The sequence below is a fragment of the Lissotriton vulgaris genome, chromosome 6 (assembly GCF_964263255.1).
Source record: "Lissotriton vulgaris chromosome 6, aLisVul1.2, whole genome shotgun sequence".
In the NCBI taxonomy this organism is placed as follows: domain Eukaryota; kingdom Metazoa; phylum Chordata; class Amphibia; order Caudata; family Salamandridae; genus Lissotriton; species Lissotriton vulgaris.
The window spans coordinates 25,627,359-25,642,372 of NC_141694.1; the positions used below are offsets into that span (position 1 = coordinate 25,627,359).

Sequence of the window (15,014 nt, forward strand, 5' to 3'; positions counted from 1 at the left end):
GGGGAGCTTGCGGGGCACTGGCTCGTCTGGGAGGGGTATAAGCAGAGGGGGCTAGGCTGAGCCATACATGTGGGGGTACACCCTCTGGCCAGCGGAGTCCTTCGGAGGTGCTGGCCTTTTATACCACCAGCTTCCCTGAACTACTCAGATATGTACAGCACAAAGTGAATCCAAGCCACAAATTCCAGCAAAAAAGGTGAATTAAAAAACTATAGGGGTGCTGATTGCATGGTGTGCCTAGTGCGGCCTAGGTTGAGACATAGGTTAGTCTGTTGTTGTCAAGACCAAGTCCCCCTCCATCACCTTAAGGGGTTTAACTCAGTGTTGGCCAGAGTGACCTCTGCCTGCTGCCCATTCCTGGCCCGCTCCCTCCATCCACAATTGTCTCTGAATCTTGTGCAGGTGTGGTCTGTAATGAGTAGCTCTTCGAGCATGTGACCTTTCACCTCTCGTTCCAGAAAACCCTCCTCTTTGCTCCACAGTGTGGTGCTACTTAGGATGAAGTTTGATGACCTCCTCCAAGACGCGGGGGGCTTTGGAAGGTTCCAGGTTCTCGTTTTGCTCCTCATGGCCCTCGGAAGGACCAGCCTCCCTCTCCACTTGCTGCTGAACAACTTCCTAGCGGTGGTTCCTCCCCACCGGTGTGTCCTCCAGAACCAGGGTGGGTTTGGAAACCTCACGGAGGAGGAGCGGCTCCTCGTCAGCATCCCCAGGGAGCCCGATGGGACCCTCAGCTCCTGCAAGATGTACAGAGAGCCCCAGTGGCAGCTGCTGGAGAACTCTTCCTGGGGCCCACCCAACAACTCCACCTGGGGGACACCCAGCAACAACACTTGGGGACCATCCAACACCTCTACCTGGGGGCCACCCAACACCTCCACCTGGGGGACACCCAACACCTCCACCTGGGGACCACCCAACGCCACCTCCCTGCAGAGATGCCAGCGTGGCTGGGAATACGACCACTCACAGTTCACTTCTACCATAGCTACCCAGGTAAGAGCTAATGACATTCCTTATAAATATAAAAACAAATGCAAAAACAAAAATGCAGAACAATGTCGTATATTCACCCCAGTACAGAGATATGGGCCTAAATCCATCGTTTTTTTGATCACCATGAAATTCCAGTTGACCCAGCCATATACAAATGAGTCTTGACCCTGTACCCGATGGGAACAGTCCAGCCCGAACTGCCAAGCCAGGTCGTCCCTGGACTGGAAACAAGCATCCTAGGACCGGTTTCGGGCTTTCAGCCCTCATCAGCCTGGATAGCTTGACTCCAGTGGCTTTCTTATAAATAGGCTGGGGGGGCCTTGAGTGAAATATCAAAAGCATCAATGCATTATTGTATACAAATGACAACCAATGTACGAATGAACAGGGTACACGGTCCAGGAGGCCAGATTTAGATTTTATGGGCGTTGGACAAAAAGGTAAAGTTTTAAAGGCACAATGAGGAAACCCAAGTGTGCCAAAACATGAGAGCCTCTGAGACTCTTGTGAATAGCAATAGCGAGAGTACCCTTCAAGGAGTGAAACTTTGCTAAGATTAGCGAGGCTCGCTCCCTGGGTGTCAGAGTATGCTCTAGGGAGCAAAAATCACAATGAGACTGTGGCCCTATAACTGAGTGACTGGGATTCACATTCATACCATGAGCCTGTGTTCCAAGGAGTGAGCTCAGACCCCAAGAGTGAGCCTGTGCTTGAAGATGCTAGAAGCAGGGGCGGCCTTAGGCATGTGCAAGTTGTGCACCAAACCCCAGGGGCCACCACGGCAATATACATCCTTAATATAATAATCCTCTGAGGATGGATACATATTTGCGTGGCAGCCCCTGGCAAGGATTTGGCCGCCTCCGGCTCTGTTCCACTTCCAAACACCCTGACCCCCCTCTTCACTGGCCTCCGCGCTCCACCCCGCCTGGACCCCTTCTTACGGGGCCCCCTACCTACGCTTCCTGCCCAGGGCCGCCATTAGCCTAGAGCCGCCCCTGCTAGAAGTCCATACTCTAAAGATGTGAGCCAGAAGCTAAAAGCTTTGGTGGATTGGGCTACTTGTTAGTTCTCTGGAAGAGCATATCCTGGAGGTGTGCTCTCGCAGTTAATACTCTGGAGCAGTAGGCTAACAGTTAACACACCAGAATAGTGCGCGTTCTGTTTGTACTCTGCGTAAGTGTGCACATCATTTTCTGGAGGAGTACGCTAGTATTTAATACCAGAGAGGAAAGCGACTGTTGTTAATATATGTTAGTTCTTAAAACACTTTAAGTGTGCACAGAATGAATACTCTAGAGCAGTGTTTCCCAAACTGGGGTCCGTGGACCCCCAGGGGTCCGTGACACATTCTCAGGGGGTCCGCAGGCAGCAGTTTTAAAAGCACAGAAAAGTTTCTTGTAGAATTAGCAGCTTTCGGCAACAATAAAAGTGTCAAGATAATGCCAGTGATTAATGTATCTGCTGGAGCATGAGGAGAGTTTTGTTCAGTGGCAGCTTTGATTTAACTAATGTAGCACAGAGGGTTAATGTGCCTAATGCAAAGAACGTGGAACATGCATTTTAAAAAGCAGTATTTTATGTGCATAGGTTCGTGGTTACTGATGTCGTCACAGAGATTCTTTCGTTACTGTGCACTTCATAAGTGACAATCGTAATCTAGCAGAGGTACCTATAAACTGTTTCAAGAGCTGCTTGCAAACTGCATGGTACCAGTTAGTAACTTATATTTTTTCCCAGTTATTCATTATCCTGATGCTGCTAAAAAGATTTATTTGGGTGGAAATACATTTTTAATGTTTGTCAGTGCTAGCCACTGTGTTATGTTCTGAATCCTGAGTTTGTGCTTTTCCAGACCAAGCACTCTTTAAACATTTTATATACACACTGATTTACATGTATGATTCAATGTCTATATATGTGTGTGATGTAAAGTGCTCTGACATCCTACAATGGTATGAGAGATGCTATAAAACAAATTAAATACATGTGACAGAGGGGCTATTACTTCATTATAGAATACTAAGGGCCAGATGTACGATCCGTTTTTATATGCGCGAACGGGTTCGCGAACCCGTTTGTGCATGCAAAAACTTATTGGACCATGTACATAGCCTGTTTTGCGAGTCGCAATTTGTTTGCGACTCACTAAATAGGTTTTGCAACTTGCTAATTGGAAGGGGCATTCCCTTCCAAATAGCGTGTCTCAAAACCATGTACAAATGTTTTGCGGTCGCAAAACAGTCGCAGTTACCACCTACTTCAAGGACATGGTAATGCATTCGCAAATGGAAAGGGGTCCCCAGAGGACCCCTTCCCCTTTGCAAATGCATGCAAAATTATTTTTTAAGGGCAGGCAGTGGTCCCAGAGATCTCTGCCTGCCCTTAGAAAATGAAACAAAAACGATTCATTTTCTTTTTTTTAAAAGCATGGTAAACAGGCTGCATTTTTTTAAACTACTTTTTTTAAAAGCAGTCCGAGAGATGGTGGCCTGCAGAGCCCAGCAGGCCACCATCCCTGGGAGGGCTGGCATTCCCAATGGCCTCGCAAATTGCGAGAGGCTCATTAATATAAATCTGGCCCCAAAATCCTTAGTACTTTGAGTATTTGTTTTGTGTGCACACAAGTGTATTGTTTTCGAATTACCGTTTTAATATTTGAAATTTAACTCCTACAAATTGCTTGGGGGTCCCCGGCTTCCAGTGGTGACTCAATGGGGGTCCTCAGGAGTCAAAAGTTTGGGAACCACTGCTCTAGAGGAGTAGTATTTAATATTAAAGAGGAAGGTGACTCTAGTTAATACAGGGGAGGGGTATGCTTGTTCTCAGTACTTTGTAGGTGTGCACTTAATTAATACTTTGGATCAGTGTGCTAGCATTTAACATTACAGACAAACGTAACTTTAGTTAATACTCTGGAGGTGTGCCCTAGTATTTCATTCTAGAGAGGAAAGCGGCTGCTGTTAATACAGAGGAGGAATATGCTACGTCTTAATGCTCTGTAAGTGTGTACGTAATGAAAACTCTGAGTGGTCTGCTCAATTCAGACACTCTGTTCATCACCACCCCCCCTTTTCTGAAATGAAAACTCTGAAGGCATGCATTAATATTTCACATTATAGAGGAAAGTGACTGTAGTTAATACAGGGGAGGTGTATGCTACTTCTTAGTACTCTGTTAGTGTGCATTTAATTAATGCTATGGAGGAGTTCCCTAGTGTTTACCAGTACCGATGAAAGTGGCACAGGGGAAATGAAGGGGGCCCGGGCCCCCCGCAGCCCTTCGGTGAAGCTGTGAGAGAGGCTTGCGCTGAAGCCTCTCTCCCTCTGAAGCAGGTGCAGGCTGTCTGCAGCCTGCTCTGAGCCCCCTCGCCCCTCCCGCCCGGGACAAGGGTGGGGGCCCCAGAGACAGCATTCCCCACAGGGCTCTGCTCCTCTGAGCTACTCCGACTTCCCACAAGTGCCAGCCACTCACTCTGCCACCAGTGCCAGCCTCTCACTCTGCCACCAGTGCCAGCCTCTCATACTGCCACCAGTGTCAGCCCCTCCCACTTCCCACCAGTGCCAGTCACTCACTCTGCACCAGTGCCAGCCTCTCACACTCCCATCAGTACCAGCCTCTCACTCTGCCACCAGTGCCAGTCTCTCACTTTGCCACCAGCGCCTGCCGCTCAGTCTGTCACCAGGGCCAGACTCTCACACTGCCACCAGTGCCTGCCGCTCAGTCTGCCACCAGTGCCAGCCGCTCAGTCTGCCACCAGTGCCAGCTGCTCACTCTGCACCAGTCCCAGCCTCTCACACTCCCACCAGTGCCTACCACTCACTCTGCCACCAGTGCCAGCCTCTCACTCTACCACCAGTGCCAGCCTCTCACTCTGCCACCAGTGCCAGCCTCTCACTCTGCCACCAGTGTCAGCCCCTTTCACTTCCCACCAGTGCCAGCCGCTCATTCTGCACCAGTGCTAGCCTATCACACTCCCATCAGTACCAGCCTCTCACACTCCCATCAGTACCAGCCTCTCACACTCCCACCAGTACCAGCCTCTCACACTCCCATCAGTACCAGCCTCTCACACTCCCATCAGTACCAGCCTCTCACACTCCCATCAGTACCAGCCTTTCACTCTGCCACCAGTGCCAGCCTCTCACTCTGCCACCAGCGCCTGCCGCTCAGTCTGTCACCAGTGCCAGCCTCTCACACTGCCACCAGCGCCTGCCGCTCAGTCTGTCACCAGTGCCAGCTGCTCACTCTGCACCAGTGCCAGCCTCTCACACTCCCACCAGTGCCTGCCGCTCACTCTGCCACCAGTGCCAGCCTCTCACTCTGCCACCAGTGTCAGCCCCTCTCACTTCCCACCAGTGCCAGCCGCTCACTCTGCCACCAGTGCCAGCCTCTCACTCTACCACCAGTGCCAGCCTCTCACTCTGCCACCAGTGTCAGCCTCTCACACTCCCTTCAGTACCAGCCTCTCACACTCCCATCAGTACCAGCCTCTCACTCTGCCAACAGTGCCAGCCTCTCACTCTGCCACCAGCACCAGCTGCTCACTCTGCCACCAGTGTCAGCCTCTCACTCTGCCAACAGTGCCAGCCTCTCACTCTGCCACCAGTGCCTACCGCTCACACTGCCACCAGTGCCAGCCTTGCTCTCACTCTGCCACCAGTGTCAGCCCCTCTCATTTCCCACCAGTGCCAGCCGCTCATTCTGCACCAGTGCCAGCCTCTCACACTCTCACCAGTACCAGCCTCTCACTCTGCCACCAGTCCCAGCCTCTCACACTGCCACCAGTGCCTGCCCTCAGTTTGCCACCAGTGCCAGCCGCTCACACTGCCCATGTTTGCTACACTCCTGCCCAGTGCCAGTTCCTGTACAGTGATATCACACTGTGCACCAATGCCCAGCAGTGCCTGCTCCGTCCACTGCCCTCATGTGTACTTCAGTCCCCCTCAGGTAGTTAATGGAAAGGTTTAGACTCCTTGGCCAGCACTAATATTTGTTCACTGTCTCGCAGCTTATCTTTTTTAGCCTAAGTTTTCACATGAAATCCCCTTAACTCCGTGCCCAGAATGCATTTGAAAAGGTACAGTCAAGCGCTATAACTTAAGATGCCTACTTCATTCCATACATTTCTCACTACACAAAAGCCAAAGCAATTATCTCCATTAAGTAGGGTTCGATGAAGCAGTTGGAGCAATTAAGACAATTAGACACTAGGCTATGAAATTCATTGGGGCCTCTTCGCAAAGGTAAGTTTACACATGTACATTTACTCAGGGCACAAGTCTTAAAAAAAGAAGTGGGGGGGCTGCTGTCGTCACGACAGGAAGTGACGTCACGAAAGGTGGCTTGCACCATCAGACTCATTGCCTCCCCTCACTCACCCCTTAGATGCGATTGCATCAGAGAAGCCAGCGCATGAGCAGCGTTCTGAATGAGCTCCGATCTCGCCCCAGAGAGGCCAAAGAGGGAATATGTGGCTCCATTTGCTCCAGTTATTGAGATCCCGGTAAAATAAGTAGGGGGACACCGTCCACACGCGTGGTACACCGACTCGAGCCCTGCATTTACTCCTGTAAACCCCTGCATCTAAATCTAAACCTTTTTGCCATCCAGCGTTTCCTACTGTAGATTTACACCTAAGTGTAAACGTACACGTTTCCACCCACTAGTGGACTTTCCTTCAACAGGATTTATGAGTCTAAAATAACTACTAGTAACTTTTCACTCGTAGGTAGTGATTTCCACCACTGTAGTGGAGATCTCGTTGTGAGGAAGTATAGGGAAATTATTAAAGCTTATTTTTAACTTAAAAAAAATTGAAAATATTGAAATATAAAATATAAATGTAAATTCATTTAGGATATTTATAATAAATAAATCTCGATGAGTAGCGCGCTCTATAAATGTTTTGATTGATGGATTGATTGATCTAAATCTTGTCAGTAAATAACAGTGCTCAGAATTCACAACAAAAGAAAGATAAGAAAATTGACCACTTGGCACAGGAAGTGGAGACTGTGCTTTTTGATCTATTCCTTTCCCATCTCGTCTGTTCACTTTTTGCTAAAACGAGCTCTTTCACTCTTAGCTTAGGATAGGTTTCACAGCTATTAGGATTTTCATCTAGATTCTTTATGAACTAGCTTACCCGTCTCGCGTTGCTGCGATCTCAGAAGAAGGGAAATTTAAGGAAACTTGCTATGATAACATTCAATTTACATTGTGTGATTTTTATTGAAACGTATTCATTTTAATATGGAAAACATATCAAAGTGTTGTTTTAATTCTGTTTTTTTATTCGAGTGCTTGTGGATACACAATATTTTTTCTTTTTCCGTCTGGTGCGCACACAAATAAATCAGAAGGTTTTCCGATGTGTAAGCTGGCCACATACAGTTGTCCATGTGAGAAGCACGGATTCTCCAAATCTAGTCCACACACTTGCAGCGATTGTCCTTGTGCTTTGTTGATGGTCAGTGCAAAAGTGAGTCGCACCAGAAAGTGTAAACGTTCAGTATTGGAAAGATTATGAGGGCCCTGGGTGGCCTGGGGGGGTGGTGATATTTAACAAATTTTTCTTCTTTTTTTTTGCCAGAAACCTTCGTGTGAGTGTACTCAACAACTTTTAACAAATGTATTTATTTATTTGAATATTTTTTTTTTTTGCCAGAAACCTTCACAGGAGTGTACTCAACAACTTCCCAAAGTTTCGTGCCGATCGGTGTAGTAATGCATAAAGGACAACCAGACATACTTTTAGTTTTTATATAGATAAAGTTGCTGCAAGTACCTGGAATTGAAAATAGCCTTTTAGCAAACTTATCTTCAATATTTTCTAACTCTTCTACTTGTGTGGTTCTCCAGATTGCAGCCCCATATGTGGCTATAGAGATGTGTTTTGATAAATAAACTTTAATCATTCCCTCAATTGGTTTACTGCCCAAATTATTTTGGAAATTTGAATAGTGCTGCTCTGCTTTTTGTCATGAGAATCGCCTTATTGGACGCCATCCCACTCCATTTTAATTTCGAATCAAATAGAATGCCTAAATAAGCAAATTTTTCCACACGTTCTATGGTTTTGCCCTGTATGTGGAGCTTCCTCAGTCTTTGCTTATCCCCACCGACTGTCAGAACGAAGGTCTTTGTTTAACCCCTTCGCTGCGGCGGCTAGTCCGCCGCAGCGCTAAGGGGGTAGGGCGGCTGCGCGGCGGTCACGTGCTTGTGACGGAACCGCTCCGTCACGGCACGTGGGTGAGCTGTGCTTGTGACGGAACGGTTCGGTCACAAACGCGCCCGCTCAATGGAACGCATCGCGCAGGCGCGAAATCAGCGCCGCGCAGGCGTGCCGAGCGGGCCGTGACGGAACCGTTCCGTCACAAGCACAGCTCACCCGTGGCTTGTGACGGAGCGGTTCCGTCACAAGCATTCAAGGGGTTAATGGCATGTGTCTGGTGCAACAACCAGAATGTAAAAATTGTATACACTTTCTTCAGATTTCCCTTAAATATGCATTCTTTTCACATGCAGAAGTACTTTACCTTAGTACATCAGATTGTATCTTTGCATAGTCAGATCTTTATTAAAAGTGATAGTTTTTAGGAACATTCATGGCCAATGTCATTAGTGAAGCAAGACGCATGTCAGTATTCATGTAGACCCTAAACGTGGCCTAGATGGAGCAATCTACAGTCTATTAAATCAAACATAAGAGGTGCTTGTGCAGTGCACATCCTGAACTGAAGTATTTGAAAAGTGCACTCACATTTGATCATGAAAAAAATAAGTCTCTGTGAAATAAAGTGTTTGCCTAGGATCACACAAGTTGGGCAAGCGAGGAATCCAATATGGATTTCAGATGATCTGGTTTCACATTTTGAAACTGAACCACCAGATGGGTATCTCTGTCTCTATTTTTGTCCTATGCTCACAGGTTACTATTTTGGATTTTATTCTTAGATCAGGACAAGAAAAACCTATACAGGGATAGCAGACCCAACTAGCAAGAAAATGATGCATTTATTTGAGGATTGTCACACCCCAAACACCCCCCTGAAGCTATGCCCCTGAGGGGCATATTGACAGGCTGCAAAGGAGCGATAGCCTAGAGTCTGCAGTCTGCAAAGGGGTAGAAAGCAGGTACTACACAATAGGGCAAGATAGGGCAGCAAACATAGGCTTCACCGGACGAGCCACTCAGAGGAGTGGCAGAAACCGTGCAGAAGCAGGGGCAAGGATGGGTAGATGGACTGAAGAGAAAGCAAGATAGCACACTCAAAGACAGGAGAGAGTCTCAGCGTCAGGATCCTCACAGAAGGACTGCAGAGGTGTGAACGGATGATACCAAGAGGCCAGCAGGGGGGCAGGAGGCTACTCAAGGGCTGCAAAGAGGATGGGGACACCCAAATTCTGCAGGTGCAAGGCGAGTTACAAAGAGGGGAGCAGTGGCGCCTGGCATTTAAGCAGGGTAGTGGGGTGGGAGGGAAAAAAAATTAAGTTATTAATACATTTTAAAAGATTACACTTGCCTTCAATCCTGGTGCAACATCCTCCTCACTCAGGTCCAGGCAGGCAGGACCCAACAAGGGACCAGGAAACTGCAGTAACCAATCCTGGCGCTGCTTTCATGCAGCATGAAAGAAGCATCAAGATTGGAGGGAGCGGCCTCTCTCACCTCTCCCGAGGACGCTGGAGCCCTATGCTGTGTCTAACCCACCTGTCTTAGACAGCTGGGCTAGAGAGGTTTAAACTGCGCATGTCTGGCTGGCCGTCCCAACACGGCCGTCCAAAAAAGACATGCACCCTTTAAACTTAAGTGCCCTGACTAGCACTGCTTTCTGCAGCTGCCTAACAGGCATCAGCAGAAAGCCCCCGACCCTGTCCTCACACTCGGCTCTGGATGGGGTTTTGAAATATTAAATGGTAATAAATCACCTTTATTACAATTTTATTTTTCCATATCTGGGGAAAATATTGGATAGTTGGGTGGCACTCCTCCAACTTAAGGGTGGAGCTGCCACTGGCAGGGGAAACAGGATGCAAACAAAGGCCCTGTAGAAGGGGCGGAGGCACAGAGGGGCTGCGGAGGCTGTAGCATGGCAGCACACGGGAGAAAGCAGAAGAACCGGATACTACATTTACGGGAGACAGGGACATAGAGTAGGACGTAGGAACGCAGTAGATGTAATGGACACAGAGGGGCTTCAGAGGGGTTGAGGGGCAGACAAAAGGGCTGCACACAGGGGCTGTAGGGCAGTAGTACACAAAAAAGATGTCGGGCACAAAGAGGGGAAGTGGGGCACACAGAAGGTGAGCGAGGGCACACAGATGGTAAGCGCGGGCACACAGAGGAGCTTGTGGGTTGTTGTGGTCACACGGATAGGCTGCAGGGAGAATGGGAGGCACACAGAGACACAGTGTTGGCAGGGCAAGGGCTGCATGGGGAACCTGGCACACACAGGTGCTGCTGGGGGAGTGATGGCACAAACAAAGAATGCAGAAAGAGAAGTGACCTCAGAGTGTCTGCAGGGGATGGGGGCACACCTGCCATCATAGAACACACCAAGACACTGACCATCATAAGCTAGCACACTCACCATCATACACCAACCAACATGTATCCACACAATACACGCGTTCATATGACTACACAACCAATATCATACATCAAAACATATATATCGTATGTCACAACCACCGTCCTATTCCAATACATCCTCTACCATGCCACACACACACCCACCATCATTTAAGCAACATCAAACACCAACATACCCACCTTCAGATGACCACATGACCAATATTACACCCCAACAAATTTAACACCATGTCATCTTTCGACTCAGGCACCAACATATTCTAATACATCCTTCTCCAGGCTTACACATACAACCAACATCATAATCCAAACACACTAGGCACGGCCGGCACAAGTAACAGCAGTGGGGCGGTGTGAGTGGGGGGCGGAAGTGGACAAACAACGGGATAGGGAACGTAAAATAAAAAAAGAAATCAAAACACCTTGCGCTCACCGCATTGCCCAGTTGGAGATGTGACAAGTACAAGGTAAGTGGTTTTATCTAATTATTTATTTACTTTATCTATCGCACCATCTGTCCACTCATCACCCCACCTTTGCCCCATCCCAATGCTGTTACCTGTGCTAGCCACTCCTGAAACACACCCACCATCATACTTCCATTAATTTCACCTAAAAAAGAGCTTCATGAAATTCCCCCAAAAAAACTGATTGACAGATAAAAGTTATAAAATTCAAAAGTCAAATTGCTACCTTGTGATTATTTTTGACGGTATAGTTTTTTTTAACGTTTCCATTAAAGATTTCCTGCGTTAGGAAGTCTCTTAAGGGGCCTTCAGCTGCGTGTAGTAAGTTGTAAGCCCATCTAATTACATTTGCCAGATATGTAGAATAGACAATAGAAAGGGGGAATTTGAAATATAGTGCTTGAACAGGAATTGCTTGTGTGGTATCCTGGGTTGGATGCCATGTGCCTTTCTCACTAACCTGTCTTGCTGCTCAGCCTATGTGTATGAATGGTGGAATGTTGGAGTGTATGAGGTCATATAGAATCTGTGGGATGCCTGGTGGATGGATGACCGCTGGAAGAGAGGGCTGAGTAGCAAGAGAGCTGCTCCTGGTGGGGCTTTAATGATTATATGATTTAACCTGATAATTCATCAATAAACCATCTTTAATCAGTACAACTCGGCGACGGTCTATCATATTACAGCTTGACTAAATGAAATTATCTTCCGGAGAAGCTTCCCTCCGAATACATTTAAAACTGACCATTTACCTATGGGAATATATTCGAGGGCATAGGATAAAATACAGGTATCTCTGCCCGAAAGGGCCCGCTGTGTAGATTTCAAGGCAGACAGGAGAGTTTGAGTGGAAATCCATTGAATCCTCTCCATCAGGGCCCTCACACATGAGATGTGGTACCAGGGGGTCTATTCACTTGTACTCATAGAACATGCATGGAAAGAGGAGGAGGTGGGATACCCTGCAGCTGCTGCAAAGCATGAATAGCTGGCATGAGGGGCCCAACCAATGCAGAGCAATGAGGGGCACTTGGAACTAATCAGCTGCAGTAGAGGAATCCATCTCTGACCTTGGCTCCTGCCTTTCTCTTTCAGTGGGACCTCGTGTGCGAGCAGAAGTGGCTCAATAAGGCCTCGGCCACCTTCTTCTTCATCGGGGTCACCGTGGGGGCCATTCTAAATGGATACCTATCCGATAGGTACAGTATATATTAAAGGTTTCCATAATGTGTATGTTTCCCTCCCTGCAGTTAATTTCTGGCCAATTCTAAATGTATCCTGCAGATAGTGCACAGTGTGGTGTTATAAGCTGGCAACTCCGCTAGCCGGGTGTCAGGATGGCATGGCTGATTGCGGCCTATAGAATAAAAGCACGGGGACACATGCATATTGCTGGCATGCCCCTGCCCGGGTCTCCGACTGACGTCACCTCGGGCAGGGGAGTATTTAATAATTAGGCAACTCGTGGTGCAGAAAAAAAAATTCCCCAGCTAGTCACAGGGGTATGCAGAGATATCACATGGGACAACTCTCTCTGTTAAGTTATGTTATGTTAAATGAATTTATATAGCGCACGTACTCCAAACGGTTTCATGGCGCTCAAGAACAAGAGAGGAGCTGCGACAGTGATGCATTTGGCTTACAGATATGCCTGAGTGAACAGAAAGGTTTTAAGTTTAAGTTCTAAGGATTATCCCACGTTTGGTCGCTCTTGTTACGTCACAGGAGCGACACAGCATTCCTCCCCAAAATAAAAGAACAATACCATAACCACAAACCAAAACTCCCAGTGATATCAAATCACAGTCTCACAACAGTAATGAGTATTCTAGTCCACACAGGAGATGGATGAAGACACAAGGAAAATTACAGTCTCAACACACACTTGCACAGGCCACTAGTCACCTTACTCGAACCACCGTCAGACCACTCACACCACATGATCTCTCAGCCTGATGGATGGCGCTGGATTTCTGTTTAGACCATACCAGGTGCAGGTGGCCTAGCTGGTCAGTGACTCAGGAACAGGATTCGATGAGTTCACCTGCTGGCCTGTCTGATTCAGGTCCATCACCAGGCTGACACCCAGATGCACAACTCGCCACTGATTCCCAGTCTGGCCATTCTTCATACCAGCTCCTCTGCGACAGATCCACACTGGAGGCCTCATCAGTGTCCTCCCTCTGATGGCAGCGAGGCTGATGAAATCTCTTGAAGGCTGAAACATGCTGAGTGAGGACTTTCGATCCCCTCTGAGCAGAAACTTTTGTGCCATGAAAAATGATGGTCCATGGATACCATTCGAAAAATAAACGGAATTTGCTGCCAGGGCTCCAATCTTGAATGAGCACTTCATCTCCCACTTGCAGATCAGACACTCGGTCTTGTCGTCGATGACTAGCCTGATCATTGGACTTTTACCAGTGACCATATACTTCTGACTCGCTAACAGGATCAATCACCCAAATCGAATGAGGAGGAATGGTGTCATTCACCACTCGGCCCATGGACAAGTGTATGGGGGCGTTCCCCGTGGTAGAATGAGGAGTTTGTCGAGATTCTCATAAGAAAGTATATATTGAGAGTCCACGGACTGTTGACTGGACGAGGCAATTCGAATGACCTTGTTCAAAGTTTGCATAAATTGGTCAGCCTCGCCATTAGCCTGACACCACCTCGGAGTGATCATTTTGTGATTGATCCCCAAAGAGAGTGTGGAATTGACAGTTTGTGGTCGGTCATCAGGGTGAAAGTGTTCCCATACACATAGAGGTGAAAGTGGCGACAACCCCAATGAATGGCAATGGGCTCTTTCTCGATCTGAGAATACCTCTGTTCGGTGCTGGTTAAGGAGTGACTCACAAACGCGACTGGGACCCACTCCTTATACTCATTTGATTGTTGCATCAACACGGCTCCCAGGCCTTTCAGGTCAGCATCAACAGCAATTGTGGTGTACTTTCGAAGGTCAAAGTAAGCCACAGTAGTTTTGGAGGACAGGGCATCTTTACTGGCCTGAAAGGCAGCATCCTGCTCAGGCCCCAGGACCACAGGACCAATGTCTTGGTCAATTCGCGGAGTGGCTGACTCAGGGTGGTAAGGTCTCTTATAAACTGGCCACTATATAATTGACAATGCCCAAGAAGCTTCTTACCTCAGTCACAGAAGCTGGGGCAGGCGCCTACTTGATTTCTTTAACCTTTTCAGGGTTTGGAGTTACTCCCTCTGATGAATATACATATCCAAAGAAGTGTAATTTTTGCTGCAGGAACTCACACATGTCGCAATGAAGGGTCTGGCCAGATTCTTTAATTCTCTGCAGGCTTTTTGCAGTCGGATGTTATGCTCAGGCACAGTTTTGGTGTATATTAAAATGTCATAGCTAACATTGAGGGCACCAGGGAGGTTCACTGGAGATGCCAAAGCTCAGTCACTTGTAGTGTCGCAATCCCACAAGCATAGAAAAGGTGGTGATATATCTTGATTCCTTATCTAGAACCAGCTGGTGATCGCCCGACTGTAGCTCTAGCTTTAAAAACCAACTGGCTCCACTGAGTTCACCAATCAGATCATAGATTGTTGGTGTTAAATGTCTCTTTCTATTAATCGCAACCTTGGCCATACACATGTCCACACATATCCTCACCTCTCCTTGCTGTTTTGGTTTTCGGGTCATCACAATCAGCGATACACACACACGTTACTTTCTCGATAATGCCTGCTCTTTCAAGTTTGTCTAACTCCTTCTCAACAAGGGGCCTTAGATGAAACACAATCCATTGATGGCGGAGAGCGATTGGCTTTTCTGATGAATCAATATGCAAATGTATCTCTTTGCTCTTCCGGCATCCTATTTCATAGAAGACAGTCAGAACTTTGTTAAAAATTTGAGTAATGGCATCTTGATGTATGTCGAACAAAAATGTCACAATGCCATGCTCTTTAGCCGTCCT

At 47.6% G+C, this 15,014-nt stretch overlaps 1 protein-coding gene across 1 annotated transcript in view; it reads left to right on the forward strand.

Annotated features, from left to right (window-relative positions):
* Positions 1–492: 492 nt before the first annotated feature.
* Positions 493–15,014, forward strand: part of LOC147706728 (solute carrier family 22 member 7-like) — a 427,251-nt gene continuing 412,729 nt past the window's right edge. The window contains exons 1-2 of the mRNA XM_086925872.1: positions 493–996; positions 12,157–12,260. Coding sequence (XP_086781998.1) covers positions 499–996; positions 12,157–12,260 — 602 coding nt within the window. The 5' untranslated portion in view covers positions 493–498. The remainder of the gene's footprint in view (positions 997–12,156; positions 12,261–15,014) is intronic.